The following is a 22956-nucleotide window of genomic DNA, read 5'->3' on the forward strand; positions in this document are numbered from 1 at the left end:
AATTGTTAAATAAAATATTATATGTACATTTTCCAGAAGTGTCTAAAACATACATAGTAAATATTCCCAAATAATAATATGAACAATAATAAGAAGAAGAAATAACATACTGCTTCTGCCTGTTTTTAGTGCCTGCTTTGCTGTCTCCTGCTTGCTGATTGCATATGGGGCAAGTAACCCGAACTGTGAGTACGCTTTTCCTGAGCCCCTTTGTCAGGGACTGGGGAGAGCGCCCAGAGGTGCTCACGGGCCCATCTGCTCTGGGACACCATGCCAGGCCTGGTGCTCGCTGCTCAAGTTAGAGGGGATGTTTGTTAGGCCTTTACCCAGTTACTTATCTCAAAGGGGTGGCTGGGTAAAAGAACAATCGCCCAGACAGATGTCTGAGGGAAGCTCCCGGGGTGTACGGAACTCCCACTTCCTCGCCAAGCCAGGCCGTCCGCGGTGGCCTCCCTGATCCAACCGGAGAGACGAGGTTTAAGAACCAGGCCGGCTGCAGGGGTGTGTGTGGAATCAGCAGCTGCGTCCCCTTGAGGCAGCTCAGGCTAGCTCTTTAAAGGTAGCTTAGAAGCCACCTGGTCCCCCGCCCTGTTCAGGTGGAGCTGTTGCTTCAAGGATTTTTAGAACAAACACCAAAACAAAACTTGAGTTTCACCACCTATAGCCTGACCCGTAGTGGCGCAATAGATAAAGCGTCAACCTGGTACGCTGAGGTCGCCGGTTCGAAACCCTGGGCTTGCCTGATCAAGGCACATATGGGAGTTGATGCTTCCTGCGACTCCCTCTTCTCTCTCTCTCTCTCTCCTCTCTGAAATGCATTTAAAAAAATAAAAAGTTTCAATACCTGTTGATTTGGGGGTACCTGTATTTTTGGTTTCAGTGAAGCAGCTTCTCTAGGCTTCTCCTGTGGTGCTCAGAGTAGTGGAGAACAGAGGATGGGGAGGCACATGCGTTTGCCCTGAGGAAGCTCGGCTGTGGTTCCCTTATTCCGTCCTCCTGTCTTACAGCTCTCTCTGTGCTCATCTTCATCGCCCTGTCTCTAAACGGCTTCGGTGGGATGTGCATGACTTTCACCTCGTTAACAGTAAGTATTGATTTCTTTAAGACAATCTCAGTTCAGTCATCTCCTTGTAAATTTGAGGCAGCATTTATTGGCTTCAGTTTCTTTGCCTTCCATTCACCTGCATATGCCTAGACATCCCAAGCACTAGAGGGCTGCTGCTGGTGAAGTGGCCGGACAACAAAGCCAGCAGCAGCCTCCTCAGCTGGGGAAGTCCTGCAGGCACAGCAGAGCACGGCTATCAGAGCGGGCCTGTCCCTTGCTGACCTTGGCTTAGGCTCTGAGGAAGCCAGCTAACTAGAGATGAGTCCAGGGAAGACAGGAGCAGGGAGTGAAAAGCTACCGCTGACTTGCTTTTCTGTTATTTTCTATGACAGCTTTGGCTGACAGTGCAACTTAAAAACAGACCTCCTTCGGAATCTCCCTGGTGCTAATCATTACCTTTGTCCAGAACTGAATGAGAAACTAAGGGGACCACACAGGCTGCCTCTCTTGGTCTCTGGAATGCCAGAACACAGAGAGCCCCCTCTAGGGAATGAGAGGTTTTCTCGGGATGCTGAGCACCCTCTTATCGGTAGCCACAGAATGTGTTCCTTTTTTTTTTTTCTTTTTTAATTTTATTTATTCATTTTAGAGAGGAGAGAGAAAGGGAGAGAGACAGAGAGACAGAGAGAGAAGGTGGGGAGGAGCTGGAAGCATCAACTCCCATATGTGCCTTGACCAGGCAAGCCCAGGGTTTCTTTCTTTTTTTTTTTTTTTTTTTTTTTTTTCCATTTTTCTGAAGCTGGAAACAGGGAGAGACAGTCAGACAGACTCCCGCATGCGCCCGACCGGGATCCACCCGGCACGCCCACCAGGGGCGACGCTCTGCCCACCAGGGGGCGATGGCAAGCCCAGGGTTTCGAACCGGCGACCTCAGCATTTCCAGGTCTATGCTTTATCCACTGCACCACCACAGGTCAGGCTTTTTTTTTTTTTTTTTGTATTTTTCCGAAGCTGGAAACGGGGAGGCAGTCAGACAGACTCCTGCATGCGCCTGACCGGGATCCACCCGGCACACCCACCAGGGGCGATGCTCTACCCATCCGGGCGTCGCTCTGTCGCGACCAGAGCCACTCTAGCGCCTGGGGCAGAGGCCACAGAGCCATCCCCAGCACCCGGGCCAATTTTTGGTCTAATGGAGCCTTGGCTGCGGGAGGGGAAGAGAGAGACAGAGAGGAAGGAGAGGGGGAGGGGTGGAGAAGCAGATGGGCGCCTCTCCTGTGTGCCCTGGCTGGGAATCGAACCCGGGACTTCCGCACGCCAGGCCGATGCTCTACCACTGAGCCAACCGGCCAGGGCCAGAATGTGTTCCTTTTTGAGGTGAGAGAGACTGCAGGAAGGTTCAGGTTGAAGAAAAGGAAGGCAAAGAAAGTCAAACATTTTTTCCTGGGAGGAAGGAGGAAGGTCTTCACAGGCTCGCTTGGTTGGGCAAGGGTGCCTTTTGGAGCTGGCCCATTAGGAAAGAAGTGAGAATAATAGTCTCTTCAAAGAGATTTCTGTCTAACAGGAAAGTCTGACTTGCCTCAATTTTCCCATGAAAATATTTTTATGATACAATACCTACTATTACTATTTGCCGGACACTCTGGCTTCTGATTTCTCTTTCCACTAAGAAGCAAGGAGTCAAGCTGTTGAGGGGCCATTGTTTAGCTTTGTGGGAGCCCTGGGGACTGCTGGTCTTCTTGTAAAGAGTTTGAAGAGGTGCTGGCATCTCTGTGACCCCTGACCTGCAGGCTGTGAGCCGGGGGTCAGGCCCAGTATCTCTTCTGTTCACCTTCCTACGCTTTGCCTTGTTAACTTGACTCTGGTGGGAAGGGTCAGCTGTCTGGGTCTGGGTCTGGGTCCTTGGAAATGGAATGTTCAGCAGTGGCATCTGTTGGGTGAGGAAGACCATGGCACGGGGCCATGTATGTGGTGTGCTCAGGGAGTGGGTCGTGCACACAGGTCTGGGAACTTTGGTTGCCTTGCAGTAGTGGTGTGAGAGAGATTGAATTTGTACTCTTTTGTGCATTTTTATTTTGATTTTTTTAACCAGGTAGATTAAAGAAAACAAATATATTCCCTTCCTCACTCAAATACCCAGAAGTAAATAAATGTTGAAGCTGTAGGAAATCTGTTAGAACTGCCAAAACTACACAGATTCCACAAGGTTGTGTAAACTGTGTAACAGGAGTTGTATTTCTCTTTTTTTTGTTGTTGTTTGTTTTTTTGTTTTTGTTTTTGTATTTTTCTGAAGTTGGAAACGGGAAGGCAGGCAGACAGACTCCCGCATGCGCCCAACCAGGATCCACCCGGCATGCCCACCAGGGGGCGATGCTCTGTTGCAACCAGGGCCATTCTAGCGCCTGAAGCAGAGGCCAGGGAGCCATCCTCAGCGCCCTGGCCAACTTTGCTCCAATGGAGCCTTCACTGTGGGAGGGGAAGAGAGAGACAGAGAGAAAAGAGAGGGGAAGGGGTGGAGAAGCAGATGGGCGCTTCTCCTGCGTGCCTGGCCAGGAATTGAACCCGGGACTCCTGCACGCCAGGCTTACGCTCTACCACTGAGCCAACCGGCCAGGGCCTCTCTTTGTTTTTTGTTGTTGTTGTTGTTGTTTGTTTGTTTTGGTTTTTTTTATAGAGACAGAGGGACAGACAGGGACAGACAGGAACGGAGAGATGAGAAGCATCAATCATTAGTTTTTCATTGCGCATTGCGACTTCTTAGTTGTTCATTGATTGCTTTCTCATATGTGCCTTGACCATGGGCCTTCAGCAGACTGAGTAACCCCTTGCTGGAGCCAGCGACCCTTGGTCCAGCTGGTGAGCTTTTTGCTCAAGCCAGATGAGCCCGCGCTCAAGCTGGCGACCTCGGGGTCTCGAATCTGGGTCCTTCCACATCCCAGTCCAACACTCTATCCACTGAGCCACCGCCTGGTCAGGCTCTCTTTGTTTTTTGACAGCATGAAAATGACCAACTCTTCTATTGAAATGAAAATTAAAAACCCCACTCATTATTTTAGTGTCCCTGTGCCTATGTCGTAGCAGTTCTGAATTTTGGGATAAGAGAGAGATGGTTCTTGAACTTGAGGATTTTATGCTCTGAGATGCAGAAAGGTGTTTTATTGTGATAAAGCAGAATACGGATGGATGAAAACCACCATACCATGAATCCGTTCTAAGAAAGCCTTTAAAATGAACTTGTAGTTGTCTAAGAAACTTTCAGGGGAGACTGTTAAGCCCATAAGGATTTGTTTTCTTTTTTTAAATTATGAAACAAAAACGGGCCTGACCTGTGGCAGCACAGTGGATCAAGCGTCGACCTGGAATGCTGAGGTTGTGGTTCAAAACCCTGGGCTTGCCTGGTCAAGGCACATATGGGAGTTGATGCTTCCAGCTCCTCCCCCTTCTCTCTCTCTCTCTCTCTCCTCTAAAATGAATAAATAAATAAAAATAATTAAAAATATTCTTTCATTAAAAAAATAAGAAACAAAAAAGGTTTCATTTTTAAAAGTTAATGTTTTAGAAATGTGTGCCCTGACTGGAAAATATAGCCTGACCTGTGGTGGCACAAGTAGATAAAGCGTCGACCTGGAACGCTGAGGTCGCTGGTTCAAAACCCTGGGCTTGCCTGGTCAAGGCACATATGAGAAGCAAGTACGAGCTGATGTTTCCTGTTCCTTCCCCACCACCTTTCTCTCTCTTTCCTCTCTAAAATCTTAAACAAAAACAACAAAAAAACAAACAAATAGAAAATATAGACTGTAAAATTCTATAAGCCTACCTTTATTAGTTTAGAATGTATCTCGTCAGTATTTTATTTATTTATTTATTTACTTTTTATTCAGTGAGGGGAGGGAAGACAGAAAGACAGACTCCCGCATGTGCCCTGCCCGGAGATCCACCCAGCAAGCCAAGCCCACTAGAGGCGATGCTCTGTCCATCTGGGGTGTTGCTCTGTTGCTCAGCAACCAAGCTCTTAGCTCCTCAGGCGGAAGCCATGGAGCATCCTCAGCACCTGGGGCCAACACACTCCAATCGAGCCACAGCTGTAGTAAAGGAAGTGGGGGAGAGAGAGAGAGAGGTAGAGAGAGGAAGAGAAATGAGAAGGGAAGGGGTGGAGAAGCAAATGTCTGCTTCTCCTGTGTGCCCTGGGAATTGAACCCAGGACAGCCACATGCCAGGCTGATGCTTTACTAACTGAGCCAACTGGCCAGGGCCTATTTATTTATTTATTTATTTAAATTTTTTTTTATTTATTTTTTACAGAGACAGAGTGAGTCAGAGAGAGGGATAGACGGACAGACAGACAGGAACAGAGAGAGATGAGAAGCATCAATCATTAGTTTTTCATTGCGCGTTGCAACACCTTAGTTGTTCATTGATTGCTTTCTCATATGTGCCTTGACCACAGGCCTTCAGCAGACCAAGTAACCCCTTGCTGGAGCCAGCGACCTTGGGTCCAAGCTGGTGGGCTTTTCCTCAAACCAGATGAGCCCTCACTCAAGCTGGCGACCTCGGGGTCTCGAACCTGGGTCCTCTGCATCCCAGTCCAACGCTCTATTCACTGCGCCACTGCCTGGTCAGGCTATTTACTTATTTTTTAAGTGAGAGGAGAGGAGATAGTGAAACAGATTTCTGCATGCGCCCCAACTGGGATCCACCTGGCAACCCCTGTCTGGGGCTGATGCTTTAATCAGCTGAGTTCTTTTTAGCGCCTGAGGCTGACTTTCAAACCAATTGAACCAATGGCTGCAGGAGGGGAAGAGGGAGAGTAGGGTGGGAGGGGTAGGGGGAGAAGCAGATGGATACTTCTCTTGTGTGCCCTGACTGGGAATTGAACCTGGGATGTCCATACTCTGGGATGACATTATCTGTCCACTGAGCAAACTGGCCAGGGCCTCTCTTCTGTATTTAAAAAATATCTGCAGCCATAGCTGGGTGGCTCTGTGGATAAAGCATCATCCCTGCAAGCTGTGGTCATGGGTTCCATCCCCATCTAGAGCATGTACAAGAGGCAGTCAATGAGGACACAACTAAATGGAAAAACTAAGTGGAACAGCAAGTTGATACTTCTCTCTCTCTCTCTCTCTCTCTCTCTCTCGCTGAACAATGGAAAATATTTGTAATAATAGATTTTAAATTTGCATATAACAATGTTATTTTTATTTATTTATTTATTTTTGTATTTTTCTGAAGTTGGAAACGGGGAGGCAGTCAGACAGACTCCCGCATGCGCCCGACCTGGATCTACCCGGCATGCCCACCAGGGGGTGATGCTCTGTTGCAACCAGGGCCATTCTGGCACCTGAGGCAGAGGCCATAGAGTCATCCTCAGCGCTGGGCCAACTTTGCTCCAATGGAGCCTTGGCTGCAGGAGGGGGAGAGAGAGACAGAGAGGAAGGAGAGGGGGAGGGGTGGAGAAGCAGATGGGCGCTTCTCCTCTGTGCCCTGGCCGGGAATCGAATCCGGGACTCCTGCACGCCAGCCTGACGCTCTATCACTGAGCTAACCGGCCAGGGCCCCTATTCTTTTTTTATTAAAGAAATACTGTTACAGCTTCCCTTTTTCATTTAACATGTATCTTTTACATTTTTTCCTGCCAGTGCTTGTAAGTCAACCTTATTCTTTAATCTCTAGAGATGTGCCTTATTATTAAAGAATTCTGTGTAGGTCTATAATGTAAGATATACCATAATTTATTTAACCAGCTTCCTACTAATGGGCACTTCAGTTAGTTTCCAATATTTCTATTTTTTATTTTTTATTCATTTTTTAGAAAGGAGAGAGGGGGAGAGAGAGAGAGAGGAGAGAGAGAAGGGGGGAGGAGCAGGAAGCATCAACTCCCATATGTGCCTTGACCAGGCAAGCCCAGGGTTTCGAACCAGCGACCTCAGCATTTCCAGGTCGATGCTTTATCCACTGTGCCACCACAGGTCAGGCCTAGTTTCCAATATTTTTGTTTGTTTTTATCCAATTTTTTAAATTTATGATGCTGTTGAAGTTAACATTCCTATGCACATATTTCTGTAAAATAAATTCCTGGAAGTGGGATTGTTGGGCCACAGGATCAGCATGTTTTAAATTTTAATATATACTGTCAAATGGTCTTTCCAAAAGGTTATATACACTGATACTCTCCTACCAACATGTATGAGTGTGCCTTTTCTCCACACCCCTTCCAGTACCCTGTCATTAATCTTTTAAACATTAGCCAATCTGATCTGGTAAAAAATGATATACCATGATTTAAAAAATGTTTTGTTTAATTGTTAGTGAGGTGTAACATCTTTTCACCTTTTTTTTTTTTTTTTTTTTTTGGTCATCATGTGTGTTCTGTGAATTGTTTCTTTGTGTCATTTGTTTATTATTTTTACAGGGTTATCTTTCATATAAAAAGAAATTAGCTCTCTTTCCTAGGGAGCAAAGGATTTTACCCTAAGGTTTTTAGGCTTCTGTGTGGTCTGTGATTACTCAGCCCTTAGCAGGACTGTGCATTCCCTTGAGATTATATGCAAACAGATTCTGTATGTGATCAGCAGATTCATTTTCCTAGGGTAGGGTCCATTGCTTTTAGCAGTCTCTAATAGGGCTGTGTGAAGGCCAGAAGCGTTGCAGCAGGGGCGTTCCTGTTAGCACCTCACTCTTGCCTTGAGAGGTAAAAGGCTACACTGGCCAGACAGGAAAAGCATCTGATTGGCACTTAAAGTATTTGGTTAGCAGGGATCTATTTAAGGGAGGCTGGTAGTTTGTCCTCTAAGGTCCCCATTCTTGGGTCTAGAGCAGAGGTCAGCAAACTGCTACCCCCGGGCCAAACTGAGACCATTGCAGGGGAGTTGGTGTTGTAAACATAGTTTTATTAATATGTAGCCACACCAATGTATGTTGCTTTTATGCTGTAGCGGCAGAATGAAGTAGTTATACAGAGACCGTATGACCTGCAAAACCTAAAATACTTACCATCTGGCCTTTTACAGAAAAAGTTTGACAACCTTTGCTCTAGAGGCACCAAGAAGCTGCTCAATCACTGTCCCCTGTGGGAAGGCAGAGCCAATATCCCTCCCACCCCCACATCCTGCTGACCCCCCTTTCTTGTAACACAGGCCAACTCCCTAAGCACTTTGTAAGTGTCCCCCCACCACCACCAGAGCCCCTGGCCTGGGCCTCGGATAAGGGCTCCCATAGCTTCTCTCCCAAACAGACCCTGAAAGGGGAATGAGAGGCAGTCAGGTCAGCGAGGACAGGGCTGGAGCTCTTGGGCAATGTTCTAGGGCTGGCCACAGCTTCTGCTGAGCAGAGCTGAATCTCATTCTAACACAGCCCAGGCCTTTAGAAAGCAGAACTGTCAGGAGGAGATCCCAGAGAAGCCGAGCTAGCAGCACAATGGCACTTTCTGTTTGTGTCTCCTACCCGTATTCTAATTTGGGGAGACAAAGGAGTCTGCAGGGTCTCCTTTAGGAACATCTAAATAAAATCTGCTGCGATTATTTTGGGGCTGTGGATAATTGCTCCATGATAACCTGGGAATTGGCGGGAATGTGTTGTCATGGAAACCTTAATTTGGGGGCTTTGTGAGTCTTAAGGGGTTGCACGGGCTGTGTTATAAATAAAGATATACAGGCACTGTAAGCCATTACCTCCATTGGTAGAGCGGGAGCCCCAAATTGGCAAAATGCCTTTTCTCCACAGGCCACGATGAGATGGCAGGTAGGCCTCCCTTACAGAGCTGAGAGGTCTTCTGATGAGTGATCCTTACTGTTAGAGGGGAGGCTCAGACCGGCAAGGGGAATCCCATACCAGGTAGGCTACCTGGTGGCCAGGACTGGCTCTCTCAGGTTCCTGCAGCCCCAGATGATATCCTTAGAGGCAGGTGCCAGGTCATTCCACAGATGCAGAGCACTCCCCAAGGTGCCGAGCCTCAGCCTCCCTCTGGACATCTGGACAGCACACTTGGTCTGTTTGCTCAGTGCCTTGCGTTTGTACAGCCCTTTAACTCGCTTCATCGGCTGGAGTGCAAATACCAGCCCGTGGCTGAGGTGGCGTCTTTGGGCCGCCACCCCACAATCCAGGGTCTAGGTTGCTTAGAGATGGGAGCAGATGCAGCCAACATTGTAGATATGTCTGTTCCGCTTCATTACTCTGACCCCTTGTCAGTGTGGGCAGGACGGGGAGTTCTGAGCTGAAGCCCTCACTGTAAAGTGACTAGGCTCCTTGATGAAAATTTTCTCTGTGGGCTTTTCGTATTTGAGTCATTGAAGCCTGACTTTGAACCTGAGTATAAGGCCAGTGGCCGAGGCCAGGCAGGTCCACATTGGATTTGGGCAGACTGTAGATAAACTATGGAGCCAGAAAGTTTTGGGCCATTCCCATTTAATAGAGTATTGGAACAACAGATGAGCAAACAGGCAGGGGGGAACCTCTTCTTAGGTAAACAAACAGCAAAATGGCCCCTCATAGTGGCGGGCAGGCAATCCGCAATCCACCCTGAGGAAAAGCACCCCATAGCCTTACATAGGCTATACACACGTGGCACTGCTGTGTGCTCACACACTAATCAGGCAAAGTATGAGCGAGCAAACCTAACACAGCTGTTTTCCCAACACTGAGGAAGAAACAATCCCATGGCAATTAGAATTTGAGTTTGAAGAGAACAGAATAAATATCCCTCTACCAAAACCTGAGGAGTGTGGGGGGGAGGATGCAGGTGCAGCAGTGAAGCAGATGTCCCGGTGGGGAGTGGGAGGTTAACATTCCTGCTCTGCTGACCTATTTCTGCAGCCAGGCAAGGGTCCCCACAGAACCCAGCCAGCTCTCCGGGAGCCCAGGTGCCAGGTGAGCGTGACTCGCAGAGCCCGGAGCCTGTTCTGCCTCTCGGTTTCTGTTCTGTGCCTTGCAAACTGGAAGCAGTCAGCTGATCACCATTGGCCTGGGGAAAATTCACCCATCGGAGGGTTCCACATCGTGAATCTGCTTCAGCATGTGACAAGTTCAGGGGCCGACAGGAAGTGTAGTGGGGACCAGAGGCGGATTAAGGTTGGTTGAGGCCCTGGGTGCAGAAAAAAATATTGGGCCCCTTAAAAAAGAGGCGGAAAATAAAAAAACACGTTAACCATATTTTTAAATAAAAAATATTATGTGCTGTTAATGTTAAAATAGCACATATGAAACCAAACTTGGTGTCATTAGAAAAAAGTGTACAGTTGGGGTTTTGCGGGGCCCCTCAGAAGTCAGGGCCCAGGGCGCACACCCAGTGCACCTGCCGTTAAATCTGCCTGTGGTGGGAACAGTGGGAGGGCTGGACCTGGCTGGGAAGGCAGATGAGGTGGCTGGGGGAGTGGAATCCCTCCTCCCATCCCTTCAGCAATGAAGTAGAAAGGTGACCACAAGGACCTGCTCTGGCAATTAAGTGCTTGGGGCTGCCAGGTTGTTTGGGGTTATAGGAAATAGCCCAGCTTTGCTGAGTCCGCTTGTCTAGACTGGTACCTGGATCCTAGCCTGTACAGGTTGTACAGAGCTCTGGGTGTGTACACCAGCCACCCGAGGACAAGACTCACCTCTGGAAGGAGCCTGAGGGCCAGCATGCCAGCCTCCACCCAGGCTGCACATGGCATCTCCCCAAGGGCCAGGGTGTGTCCCCAGCTGTTGGGCCGAGGAAACCACAAATTTGGGGAGTCAGTGCCAGGTGGCTATACAGTGGTGCCAGCAACCCCAAGGGCTGTCTTGGGGGCTCCTAGGTAGGGAGACACCTTAGAGAGGGTCTTCAAAGAAGGGCAGAACATCCTCAGTGTCCTGGAGCCTAGGCCTCTGGGGACTCTTGTCTAGTAGCCTTGCTCTGTGGCCAGGACTCCAGGGGAGGGGCCGCTTGCAGCTGCTGTTTTCCACTCTGGGAAGGTCACACAGCCCAGGCCTGTTTACTGTGCAGCTGAGGGGCTGAGAGAATGAGTCACCAATAGCATCCCCATGTGAGGGAGCAAGGCCAGCCCGGAGAGCAGCTTCAACCCAGCTGAGCCTACTCAGCCCTACCCCCTCAGGCAGCAGGGGTGGTGGTAGGAAGCACCAAGAGCTGGGGGACAGGGCCTGCGCTCCCCACCCGTGAGGGCAGTGGACCGAGTCAGGAAACAGTCTCTGCTGAGTGTTTTCCCCTGGCATCTGTCATTGCAGCACGGCTCCAGCTTCCTACTTGGCAGCGGAGCAGGCTCTTCCCCTCCATCTGGCTCTCGGGGCCTGCACAAGAGCACTCCGCCGTCACTCCCTCACCAGGCCTCTGAGTAGTCATTATGTACAGCCGAAGTCGAGCAGAGGCAGAGGAGGGAGAGAAGGAAGGAGGAGGAACGGGAAACCAGTGGAGGAGGAGACTCAGACAGGAAGATGAAATGGGAGAGTCTACTTGAGGGTGCAGCCCAGGACCTTGGAAGGTCAGCCAAGGAAGGCCGATGGGAGGGAAGGGGGCAGATCAGTCTAAAAGGATCATCATAGGGCTGTAAGAAATCGCTAGTCGGGAGAACAGACAGAATGCCTAACAAGGACCTGACCTGTGGTGGCGCAGTGGATAAAGCGTTGACCTGGAATGCTGACTTTGTCGGTTCAAAGCCCGGTCAAGGCACATATGGGAGTTGATGCTTCCTGCTCCTACCCCACTTCTCTCTCTCTCTCTCTCTCTCTCTCTCTCTCTCTTTCTTCTCTCTAAAATGAATAAATAAAATCTTTAAAAAAGATAAGAGAGAGACTAAAGTTTGAAAATAATAAAAAGGAATGTTTAATAAAGGAACACAGGGAGGCATGATTGGTGTGGTCATTGCTTTGGGGCCTAACTGAAGTGTGTACTTGGGAGGTTTTCAAGGGACAGAGTAGTCCAGTGATTGTACACATAAGCTTGACCTGCTTTGAATGCAAATTTGACCCTTACCACCTTGGGAGTGTCCCTTAACTTTTCTAATTCTACAGTTTTATACCCGTTAAGTGACACCTTGTTAAGATTGTTTTGAGGGTTAAATTTTTATTTATTAATTTGAGAGAGGAAGGAGGGAAGTAAGAGAAAGAGAGACAGTGACTTGTTCTACTTATTTATGCATTCATTGGTTGATTCTTGTATGTGCCCTAACCAGCGATCAAACCAGCAACCTTGATGTATCCAGACGATGCTTTATCCAACTGAGCTACCCTGCCATGCCTGTTTTGAGGGAATCTAAGAAATTTTTTATTGAGTTTATGGGTGACATTGGTTAAAATTTTTAGACAGGTTTCAGGTGTGTTTTGAGGGTTTTTAAGATTATATATAGAGGCCCTGGCCGGTTGGCTCAGCGGTAGAGCGTCGGCCTAGCGTGCGGAGGACCCGGGTTCGATTCCCGGCCAGGGCACATAGGAAAAGCGCCCATTTGCTTCTCCACCCCTCCGCCGCGCCTTCCTCTCTGTCTCTCCCTTCCCCTCCCGCAGCCAAGGCTCCATTGGAGCAAGGATGGCCCGGGCGCTGGGGATGGCTCTGTGGCCTCTGCCCCAGGCGCTAGAGTGGCTCTGGTCGCAACATGGCGACGCCCAGGATGGGCAGAGCATCGCCCCCTGGTGGGCAGAGCGTGGCCCCATGGTGGGCGTGCCGGGTGGATCCCGGTCGGGCGCATGCGGGAGTCTGTCTGACTGTCTCTCCCTGTTTCCAGCTTCAGAAAAATGCAAAAAAAAAAAAGATTATATATAGACTATTACAAATAGTTACTATTACAATGATGCTATTATAGTATAATATTACTATATAACTATAATCATGCTGTATTATTACATACCATCACTTCCGTAGTAAGGAAAACCCTCTGGTCAAGCTGTTCCTGGGCATAGCAAATGGGGGAAATCTCTGCAGGCATAACAGCTTTGAGAGGAAGGGAAGGAAGTGGCTTAAAGGATTACACAATTAGTATTAACGTTTAAAAAATAATTAGTGTCCACAGGGAAACCCTCTTTTCTCTTGTGCTTGTTATTCTTTTGTGACCACTGTTGCCAGGATGTTTATGCTTTGGGTTTCATTGGTCAAGGTCATCCTTGATGTTCTTTTTTAGAGAGATTTCTTTTCATCTGACATAAATGCTAAAAGCTGAAACACACTTCAACTACCTATTTCAAAACGTCCATTGGTCAGAAAACACCATAAACTAGAAGTTAAATGACAAACTAAGAAAATCTACCTGCAGTATATGAACAAACTATGATTGTATTTAATACCTAAAAAGCCTATTCAAAATCAACATAAAAAGATTAACATCGCCTGACCAGGCGGTGGCACAGTGGATAGAGCATCGGACTGGGATGCGGAGGACCTAGGTTCAAGACCCCGAGGTCACCAGCTTGAGCGTGGGCTCATCCTGGTTTGAGCAAAGCTCACCAGCTTGGACCCAAAGTCGCTGGCTCGAGCAAGGGGTTACTCGGTCTGCTGAAGACCCGCGGTCAAGGCACATATGAGAAAGCAATCAATGAACAACTAAGGTGTCGCAACATGCAACGAAAAACTAATGATTGATGCTTCTCATCTCTCCGTTCCTGTCTGATCCTTCTCTCTGACTCTCTCTCTCTCTCTCTCTCTCTCTCTCTCTCTCTCTCTCTCTGTGTCTCTATAAAAAAAAACAAAAAACAAAAAAAAACTCCACTTAAAAATAAAAAAAGATTGCCTGGCCAGGCAGTGGCACAGTGGATAGAGCATCGAACTGGGACGTGAAGGACCCAGATTGAGACCCCAAGGTCGCTAGCTTGAGCCCGGGCTCATCAGGCTTGAGCAAGGCTCACCAGCTTGAGCCCAAGGTCGCTGGCTCAAGCAAGGGGTCATTCGGTCTGCTGTACCCCCCCCCCCCCCGTCAAGGCACATATGAGAAATCAATTAATGGACAACTAAGGAACCACAACAAAGAATTGATGTTTCTTACCTCTCTGACTCTGCCACCAAAAAAAAAAAAAAAAAATTAACATCTTCATAGGCAAAAAGGACAAATAAAAAATATAAATGACTGATTTTTAAACTGTAGAAAAATGTTCAGTCATTAGTTAAATACATGTATGGATTTTTTGTTTGTTTTTTACAAAGACAGAGCAAGAGTCAGAGAGAGGGACAGATAGGGACAGACAGGAACGGAGAGAGATGAGAAACATCAGTTCTTTGTTGTGGTTCCTTAGTTGTTAATCGATTGATTTCTCATATGTGCCTTGACTATGGGGCTACAACAGACCAAGTGAGCCCTTGCTCAAGCTGGCAACCTCGGGGTCTCAAACCTGGGTCCTCCACATCCCAGTCCGACGCTCTATCCACTGCGCCACCGCCTGGTCAGGCATAAATGTATGTTTTTCAATTTCTTCTTTTAATCATGGAAATTTTTAAATATACAGGGTGTTAGAATAGTATAGTGAACCCCTCACATGAGATCTTGCATCTTAAACGATTATCAAGTCATGGCCACTCTTGCTTCATTTCTTCCAACTGCTACCCAGATTTTTTTTTTTTTAAGATTTTATTTATTTATTTATTTTTTATTTTAGAGAGGAGGGAGGGAGAGAGAGAGAAGGGGGGAGGAGCAGCATCAACTCCCATATGTGCCTTGACCAGGCAAGCCACGGTTTTGAACTGGCAACCTCAGTGTTTCCAGGTTGACGCTTTATCCACTGCGCCACCACAGGTCAGGCAAGATTTTATTTATTGATTTTCCAGAGAGAGGTGGTCAGGGAACAAGAAGTAGTTGATTCAATCTAGCTATTCATTGGTTGCTTGTTGTATGTCCCTTGACCAGGTTAGCTCAGGGTTTCAAACTGGCGTTCCAGGTCAGTGCTCTATCCATTGTGACACCACAGGCCAGGCCATCCAGATTATTTTGAAACAAATATATTACTAATTCATTTATATACACAAAGAAATGTATTTTACATCAGCAGGATATTGGTGAAGTGGCAAATATTAAAAATAATGCTAATATATTATACAATGTTGCAATGGCTACAGTGAAATACTCTACTGTGCTGCTTGTGGGAGTATCAATTGGTAAGTTTTCCAGAAGGCAGTTTGGCACAGAGTATGACAACAAGTTAAAAATGTGTACTCCCTTTTGTCTAATGATTCTACTTTGGGGACTTTAAGGAAATAATAGCTGTGTGCTCATATATTTATCTTCAAGGATGTTCACTGAAATGTTATTTATGGTAAAAATTAAAAAGAGCCTGACCAGGCGGTGGCGCAGTGGATAGAGCGTCAGACTGGGATGCAGAGGACCCAGGTTCAAGACCCCGAGCTCACCAGCTTGAGCGCGACCTCATCTGGTTTGAGCAAAGCTCACCAGCTTGGACCCAAGGTCGCTGGCTCGAGCAAGGGGTCACTCGGTCTGCTGTAGCCCCACGGACAAGGCACATATTAGAAAGCAATCAATGAACAACTAAGGTGTCACAACGAAAAACTAATGATTGATGCTTCTCATCTCTCTTCGCTCCTGTCTGTCTGTCCCTGTCTATCGCTCTCTCTGACTCTGGTTCTGTCTCTGTTAAAAAAAATTAAAAAGAACCTGAGGTCTAATAACATCAGAGAAATGCATAAATTATGGGCCATCCTGATGAAGAAGTACCAGATGGTCATTACAAAGTATGTTGAAGATGAATACTAAATTAAAAAGATTTATAATATATCAAGAAAAAAGAAAAAGTTTATAAAACAGTATGTAGCATATGATCCCAATTTTTTTAATAAAGTTATAGGTATTTATAGGAAAAAGATTAAAGGGAAATATATCGAAATGGTAACATAGCTATATCAGGGTGATTTCTATTTTATTCTGTATAACTTGTTTCAAATGTTCTACAATGGATGTGCATTACTTTTCTAATCAGGAAAAAGAATCATGATTGAAAATACAGGATATTGGTGGTGAGGGAGCGCTGTGTGGTATGGTTTGCCCTGAGGTTCTATACTCCCTAGGAATGACCTTGTTTACGAAAATAACATGTTGGGGAGGAGAATTTTCTTGGTGTTGCTAAGAATGTCCTAGGCCAGGAGAGGAAGGGTAGCAAGGAAGGCAGCTGGAAGACTACTGCTCTTGACCGGACATGAGGATGGCATCTCATCTAGGGGCAGGTGGAAAGTTCTTCTAGCTTCTTGTTCTGGATCTAGTTCTGGGGAGAAAACTTTAGAAGATTAGATCAGAGATGCGTGTTGGCACCAAATCTCTGTTGTTCTGTTGGCCTCTAGCCTGGGTTAGGGTCAGGCTTGACCTTGAGCTTAAGGAGAAAGGAAGAGGGAGCGAGAGGGCTAGCTAGCATACTCTCTGCGTCTCTGGAGCATCTTCTAGCCCTGTTGAAGTTTGAGACCCTCTCTGTGCCCAAAGGTGACTGCAACAACAAGAGTATTTCCTTGGTTTAACTCTGCACCAAGTGGCCTTTGCTACACCAGGCTCTTGTCCTCCATCTACTCTTCTGGTTGGGTTCTGAGTCCTCTTTGATCCTTTTCTTCCTTTACCTGCTCTGGCCTTAGTGGCATTTGAGGCGGGAGCAGTTCCCCTCTTCCATACAAGCAAAACCAGTCTTTGCATTCTCCCTGGCGGATACGGCCCCAGAGATGCCTCCACTACGAGACTGCCTTGCGGAAGTACCCAGCATGCAGAAGCCCAGATAAGGGAGCTCAGGAACTGAGGCATGTCCTCTTACGTCTTCAAGATTCACCCATGTTGTACTATGTGTCAGTACTTCATTTCTTTTTATGGCTGGATAATATTCTATTGTGTGGATAGACCACATCTGTTTACCCATTCATCTATTGATGGACATTGAGATTGTTTCTAGTTTAGGGTAATTATGAGTAATGCAGCTATAAACATTCGTGTACAAGTTTTTGTGTGGACATTGTTTTCATTTCTCTTGGATGTATACCTAGGAGTGGAATGACTGGATCATATGATAATTCTGTGTTTAACTGTCTGAGGAACTGCCAGACTATTTTCCATGGTGGCTGCGCCATTCTGCCTTCCTACAAATAGTGTGAGGGTTCTGATTTCTCGGTTTCTTCAGAACGTTTATAATTTGATTTTATTTTTATTATGGCTACCCTAATGGATGTGAACTAGTATCTCATTGTGATTTGGAATTCCAGTTCCCTGTAATTAATGATATTGAGTATGTTTTCATGAGCTTATCATCCATTTGTATATTTTCTTAGACAAATATATATTTAGAATCTTTTGCCCATTTAAAAAATAAGTTATTGGCCCTGGCTGGTTGGCTCAGCAGTAGAGCATTGACTCCTGTGTGTGGAGTCCCGGGTTCAATTCCCAGTCAGGGCACACAGGAGAAGCGCGCATCTGCTACAGCACCCTTCCTCTCTGTCTCTCTCTTCCCCTCCTGCAGCCAAGGCTCCATTGGAGCAAAGTTGGCACGGGTGCTGAGGACCGCTCCATGGCCTCCGCCTCAGGTGCTTGAATGGCTCCGGTGGTATGGGATCAATGCCCCAGAGGGGCTGAGCATCCCGGCCAGGCTCATGCAGGAGTCTGTCTGACTGCCTCCTCACTTCTTTGAAAAAAAATACCAAAAAAAAAGTTATTTATCTTTTTATTAAGGAATTATAGGAGGTTTATAGATACAAGCCTGTTATCAGATATGTGATTTGTAAAAATTTCCTCTTATGTGAATTGTCTTTTCACCTTCTTTTTAAATTTCTTTATTTCTTTTTTTTTCTTTATTTCTTGATTATAGAGAGAGGAAAGGAGAGAGAAAGACAGAAACATCAGTTTGTTGTTCTACTTATTTATACATTAATTGGTTGATTCTTGTATGTGCCGTGACTGAGGATGAAGCCCACAACTTTTTTTTTAAATTTTATTTATTTATTTATTTTTTACAGAGACAGAGAGTGAGTCAGAGAGAGGGATAGACAGGGACAGACAGACAGGAACAGAGAGATGAGAAGCATCAATCATTAGTTTTTCATTGCGCGTTGCAATACCTTAGTCGTTCATTGATTGCTTTCTCATATGTGCCTTGACCGTGGGCCTTCAGCAGACCGAGTAACCCCTTGCTGGAGCCAGAGACCTTGGGTTCATGCTAGTGGACTTTTCCTCAAACCAGATGAGCCCACACTCAAGCTGGCGACCTCAGGGTCTCGAACCTGGGTCCTCTGCATCCCAGTCCGACGCTCTATCCACTGCGCCACCGCCTGGTCAGGCTGAAGCCCACAACTTTGACGTATCGATCGATCGAGATGATGCTCTAACCAACTGAACTAACCAGCCTGGTCCATTTTTTTACCTTCCTGATGGTGTCCTTTGGTGCACAAAAGTTTTTATTTTTTAAAGGCTTTATTTATTAATTTTAGAGAGAGGAGATAGAGAAAGTGGGGAGGAGCAGGAAGCATCAACTCATAGTAGTAGTAGTTGCTTCCCATATGTGCCTAGACCAGGCAAGCCCAGGGTTTCAAACCAGCGACGTCAGCATTCTAGGTCAACGCTTGATTCACTGCGCCACCACAGGAGAGGCACACAAAAGTTTTTAATTTGGATGATATCCCTTATTTATTTTCAGTTTTACTGAGACATAACTACTTATAACGTTGTATTTGCACAACATGATTTGGTATATGCCTTACTTGTTTTTAACTGTGGTCAAAATAGGCAGAAATGATGAGGGGCAGGTGTGTGGCCAAGGTCAAACTGCTTCTATTTGGCAACAATGGATTAGCTTGCTGGCAGCCATCACGTGTTCCCTGTTTGCTAAAACCCCAAAATGATTGTAGACAAAGGGGGAAGAGGAACATAGATTAAGTCGATACAAACAGTCTGAATTTAACAAAGTAGGTGGTATAGCCGTCTAAAGAGGGTTCCTCAGTGCAAGGGACATTGTGGATGTGGGTGGAAACCTTCACAGCGTGGGTGTAATTTCTCTTGAAGTTTGAGAGAGAAGCTGTGACTGGCTGTTTGGGGGATGTACTTTGCCTCACGTCTGTTTGAATCCATGATGGCATTACCTTTTTTTTACCATGCCTGGATTTGTGTGGTATCGCCAAGGGTTTTAGCTTTGAAGTTGTCAAATGGGCCCAGAATGAGCTTATGTGTGGCCTCGTGAGAGGAGAACCTGAGCCTTTTTTGCCATTGGCCTTCTCAGTTGCAAAGTGTGGAAAGGGAAAGCCCTCCCTGCACTTAGAAATAGAAATTCATAAGTAGAAACCCCAGGCCAGCTCCCTTGTCAGCCTGAGGGAACTGCAGAATTCTGATTGACACCTTTCAGAAGTCTACTCTTCGGAACTGACGGTGGCTTTTGCTGACATCTGGTCCTTCTGGGATGCTGATACTTTTATTTATAAAAATGATACTCTTGTCCCCAAATAGATCATTATTTTTAACTGGCTTGCTCCCTTTGAGGGATGCCTGAGTCTCCGAGCTTTGCTCGCTGGCACTTCGGTGTAATTCTGTAAAGGAAGGAAGGCCCCTGGCCTGTGCAGGAGCAGAGAAGAGGGACACTGCCAGCCATTTGTAAGGTCTGAATTCTGCATTACACTCCTCCCCTTCCCTTATTGACCTTAGTCCCAGAGAAAATATATTCAATTAGTAGTAATTACCCCTTGGACTAATTCCCCTGTGATTAGGGGAGGCGAAGTACCCAAAGACACCTTGATCCTCTCTTCCCCTCCATCTAGCCTCTGCCCCTTCTCTCACCTGAAGTCTCCCTGGCTTCTTGTCTTGCAGCTGCCCAACATGTTTGGTGACCTTCGGTCCACATTTATTGCCTTGATGATTGGATCGTATGCCTCCTCAGCAGTCACCTTCCCAGGAATCAAGGTGAGGGTGTGGCCAGCCAGTTTCCAGCACATTTATTTTATACTACTGTCTGAACAGAGCCTTCTCCCAAGACTCCTTCAACCCTTTCTGAAGAGGGAAGTAATTGCGTGTGTGGGGTTGGCCCCTTCCCACTGGGGAGGATGCACCTGGGCACCATGAGAGTAAGAAAAGAAACCCACTGGGCCATGGGGGAGGGGAAAATCAAGCATATCAATCACTACAGGATGTGACTGCAGGCTGCCTTTGCATTTCTGGGTTGGGGTAGAGAAAGGTAGTGGGTAGGTTTGTCCCCCATCCTGAGTCCAACTTCAGTCTCTCCACCCCCCAGGTCTGTTGTTGTTGGGCTGTTACCATTAGCCAAAGCACTGCTCTCAGCCAAGTTGGTTCAGCTGTTTCCCTCCCAGGCAGGATTCTGAGCCCATGGGAGTCACACAGGGTCAGGATGAAGCAAACACTTCACAGTCCATCAGCCCCAGTTCCTACTCCGAATCCTGATGTTATTACCAGGGCTTCAAAAGGGGCTTCTCCTTCCTCTGGCACTCGCACTAAGTAAAATCCCCTCTCCTGAGGTGTGTGGTCAGGAGGCCATAGATGAGGAGAAGCAGTCACAGATATGGGCTTGTCGCTTGAGAATTAAGGTGCTTGGAGACTCTAGGGCCAGGTATCCTGTGGATTTCTAGGGACTCGCACACTTCCGGAATGCAGAGAAGGCCACACATGCCTCCTCCTCCTCCTACCTCAGTGTATGGCTGCTGCTGGTCCCCTTCCTGGAGAGCGGGGCAGCTTCTGCCAGCACTCTGGGGACTCTTCTACTGGAAATAAATTGTGATAATGACGATAGCAGCTAACATGCTTGTGCTCTGCAGGCTTTCCCCACTGCCCCTGAGCACTCTACTAATACTAATATCACAGCTGTCCAACCCCTACCACAATACCATAAGGACACAGGCATTACACCCATTTCATAGAGGAGGAAAGTGAGGCAGCCATCTGTTCATTCTTCAAGTATTTTTTCATACCTATTATGTGTACTCTCTCTCTCTCTCTCCTTTTTATTTTTTTTTAATTTATTTTTATTTATTATTTTTTTTTAGTGGGGCGGGGGAAGACAGGGACAGACAGGAAGGGAGAGAGATGAGAATCATCAACTTGTAGTTGTGGCACTTTAGTTCATTCATTGCTTTCTCATAATGTGCCTTGACTAAGGGGCTCCAGCTGAGCCAGTGACCCCTTGCTCAAGCCAGCGACCTCGGGCTTCAAGCCAACGACCTTTGGACTCAAGCCAGCAATCACGGGGTCATATTTATGATCCCGTGCTCAAGCTGGTAAACCCATGCTCAAGTCAGTGTCCTCGGGGTTTCAAATCTGGATCCTCGGCATCCCAGGTCAATGATCTATCCGTTGCGCCACCTCCTGGTCAGCCTATGTGTACTCTTCAAGGTTCAAGGTGCTGGAAAAACACTAGTGGACAAGGCTAGCAGGTTCCTGTTCTCAGGGAGCTACACTGACAATGGACAAGTAAATGAATCAAGACATCAGTATTCTTAGCCAGGGCTATTTACTGTGAGTCAGTGATATGGCAGGGATGGGGGTGGTCAGGGAAGGCCTCTCTAAGGAGCTGAGATACGGTTCAAGATGGAGGCACAGGGGGTTAGTGACATGCCAGGTGAGATGGGATCATTGGGACAACTAAACACCCAGGTTGACAGGGCTTTGTGTCCTCAGGCAGCCCAGCACGGGGAGAACAGGGCTGCCGTGTGACCCTTCCCTGCTACCCAACCTGGCCTTCCTATGCAAACTCTGCCCCCCGCCCTGCCCTATCCCACTGTGCCTTTCAGGTCATCTACGACTTTGGTGCCTCCTTCATCATCATCCTCGTGGTCTGGGCTGGCTGCTCTGGGCTGGTTTTCCTCAACTGCTTCTTTAACTGGCCTCTGGAGCCCTTCCCAGGGCCAGAGGACATGGACTACTCGTAAGTGATGTGCTGTCTGTCACCACCCTAACCCGGCTATGGCCCTGAGCGGCATTGACATACACTTTCCTGTGGCCTCCAGGGTGAAGATTAAGTTCAGTTGGCTGGGCTTTGACCACAAGATCACAGGGAAGCAGTTCTACAAGCAGGTGACCACAGTGGGGCGCCGCCTCAGCGTGGGCAGCTCCATGAGGAGTACCAAGGAGCAAGCGGCCCTGCAGGAGGGCCACAAGCTGTGCCTGTCCACCGTGGACCTGGAGGTGAAGTGTCAGCCGGATGCTGCAGGTACCGACCATCCTTCCAGGTCTGCCTGGTACCTTAGCAGGGGCATCTGCACCCACACCCACACCCACTAACACCCCCAAGACAGGGAAGGGTGGCCACTTCAGATCTGGAAGCTGCTGAGGGGCTAGCTCTGGCTGAGGACTTCGTGGGTCTTATCTCACTTAATTCCCACTTCATCCCAAAAGGGCATCCACCCTGGTGTACAGACGAGCACACTAGGGTTAGAGGGTAAGGGATTCACCCACCTTGTGTTACACAGCCAGGTGATCCAACTCTAGCATCCACACCTTTAACCTCACTTGGGCCCATCCTTGCATTCAGCTGGTCAGCAGATCAGCCTCTCCCCACCACGTGCCAGGCCCCTGGATGGCAGGTGGGCTGTGGGCCACGGGGCTGTGGGCCTCAGTTCTCCCTGAACCCCTATGGCCTTCTCCCCGCAGCAGCCCCCTCCTTCATGCACAGCATATTCAGCCCCATTCTGCTGCTCAGCCTCGTCACCATGTGCATCACGCAGCTGCGTCTTATCTTCTACATGGGCGCCATGAACAACATCCTCAAGTTCCTGGTCGAGGGTGACCAGAGCAAAGGTAGGTGGCCCCTGGACCTCGGTGCACAGCCCCATAGGAGGGCCCCCTCCCAAGTGGTGGTCACTCCTGCCACCTGAGGTCAAGCCCACTGCCTGGCCACCTGGACAGTGTTAGGCTGGGCCCAACCAGCAGGGCCGTTCCATCACAGCCAGTCCCAGCTGTTCATTCCTGTCCTCATTCGAGTTTCCCAGTTTAGAGGGAAGGGAGGACTAAAATAACTACTTGGATTTTGGTATGAGGTGTATATTTTTCATTGCCTCC

The 22956-nt window shown here is 47.6% G+C and overlaps 2 protein-coding genes across 4 annotated transcripts in view; one reads left to right on the forward strand and one right to left on the reverse strand.

Moving 5' to 3' along the window:
- Positions 1–22956, reverse strand: part of SERPINF2 (serpin family F member 2) — a 222795-nt gene that overhangs the window by 134866 nt on the left and 64973 nt on the right. The window lies entirely within an intron of this gene.
- The window catches only part of SLC43A2 (solute carrier family 43 member 2), a 60417-nt gene that overhangs the window by 24839 nt on the left and 12622 nt on the right, over positions 1–22956 (forward strand). For 2 of the 3 annotated variants that reach the window (XM_066263073.1, XM_066263074.1), the window contains exons 4-9: positions 130–185; positions 1008–1084; positions 19759–19851; positions 21690–21823; positions 21906–22108; positions 22549–22695. In XM_066263073.1, the coding sequence (XP_066119170.1) occupies positions 130–185; positions 1008–1084; positions 19759–19851; positions 21690–21823; positions 21906–22108; positions 22549–22695 (710 nt within the window). The remainder of the gene's footprint in view (positions 1–129; positions 186–1007; positions 1085–19758; positions 19852–21689; positions 21824–21905; positions 22109–22548; positions 22696–22956) is intronic. The other variant, XM_066263075.1, reaches the window with a different exon arrangement.

This window comes from Saccopteryx bilineata, chromosome 2 (genome assembly GCF_036850765.1).
Source record: "Saccopteryx bilineata isolate mSacBil1 chromosome 2, mSacBil1_pri_phased_curated, whole genome shotgun sequence".
NCBI classification, from domain to species: domain Eukaryota; kingdom Metazoa; phylum Chordata; class Mammalia; order Chiroptera; family Emballonuridae; genus Saccopteryx; species Saccopteryx bilineata.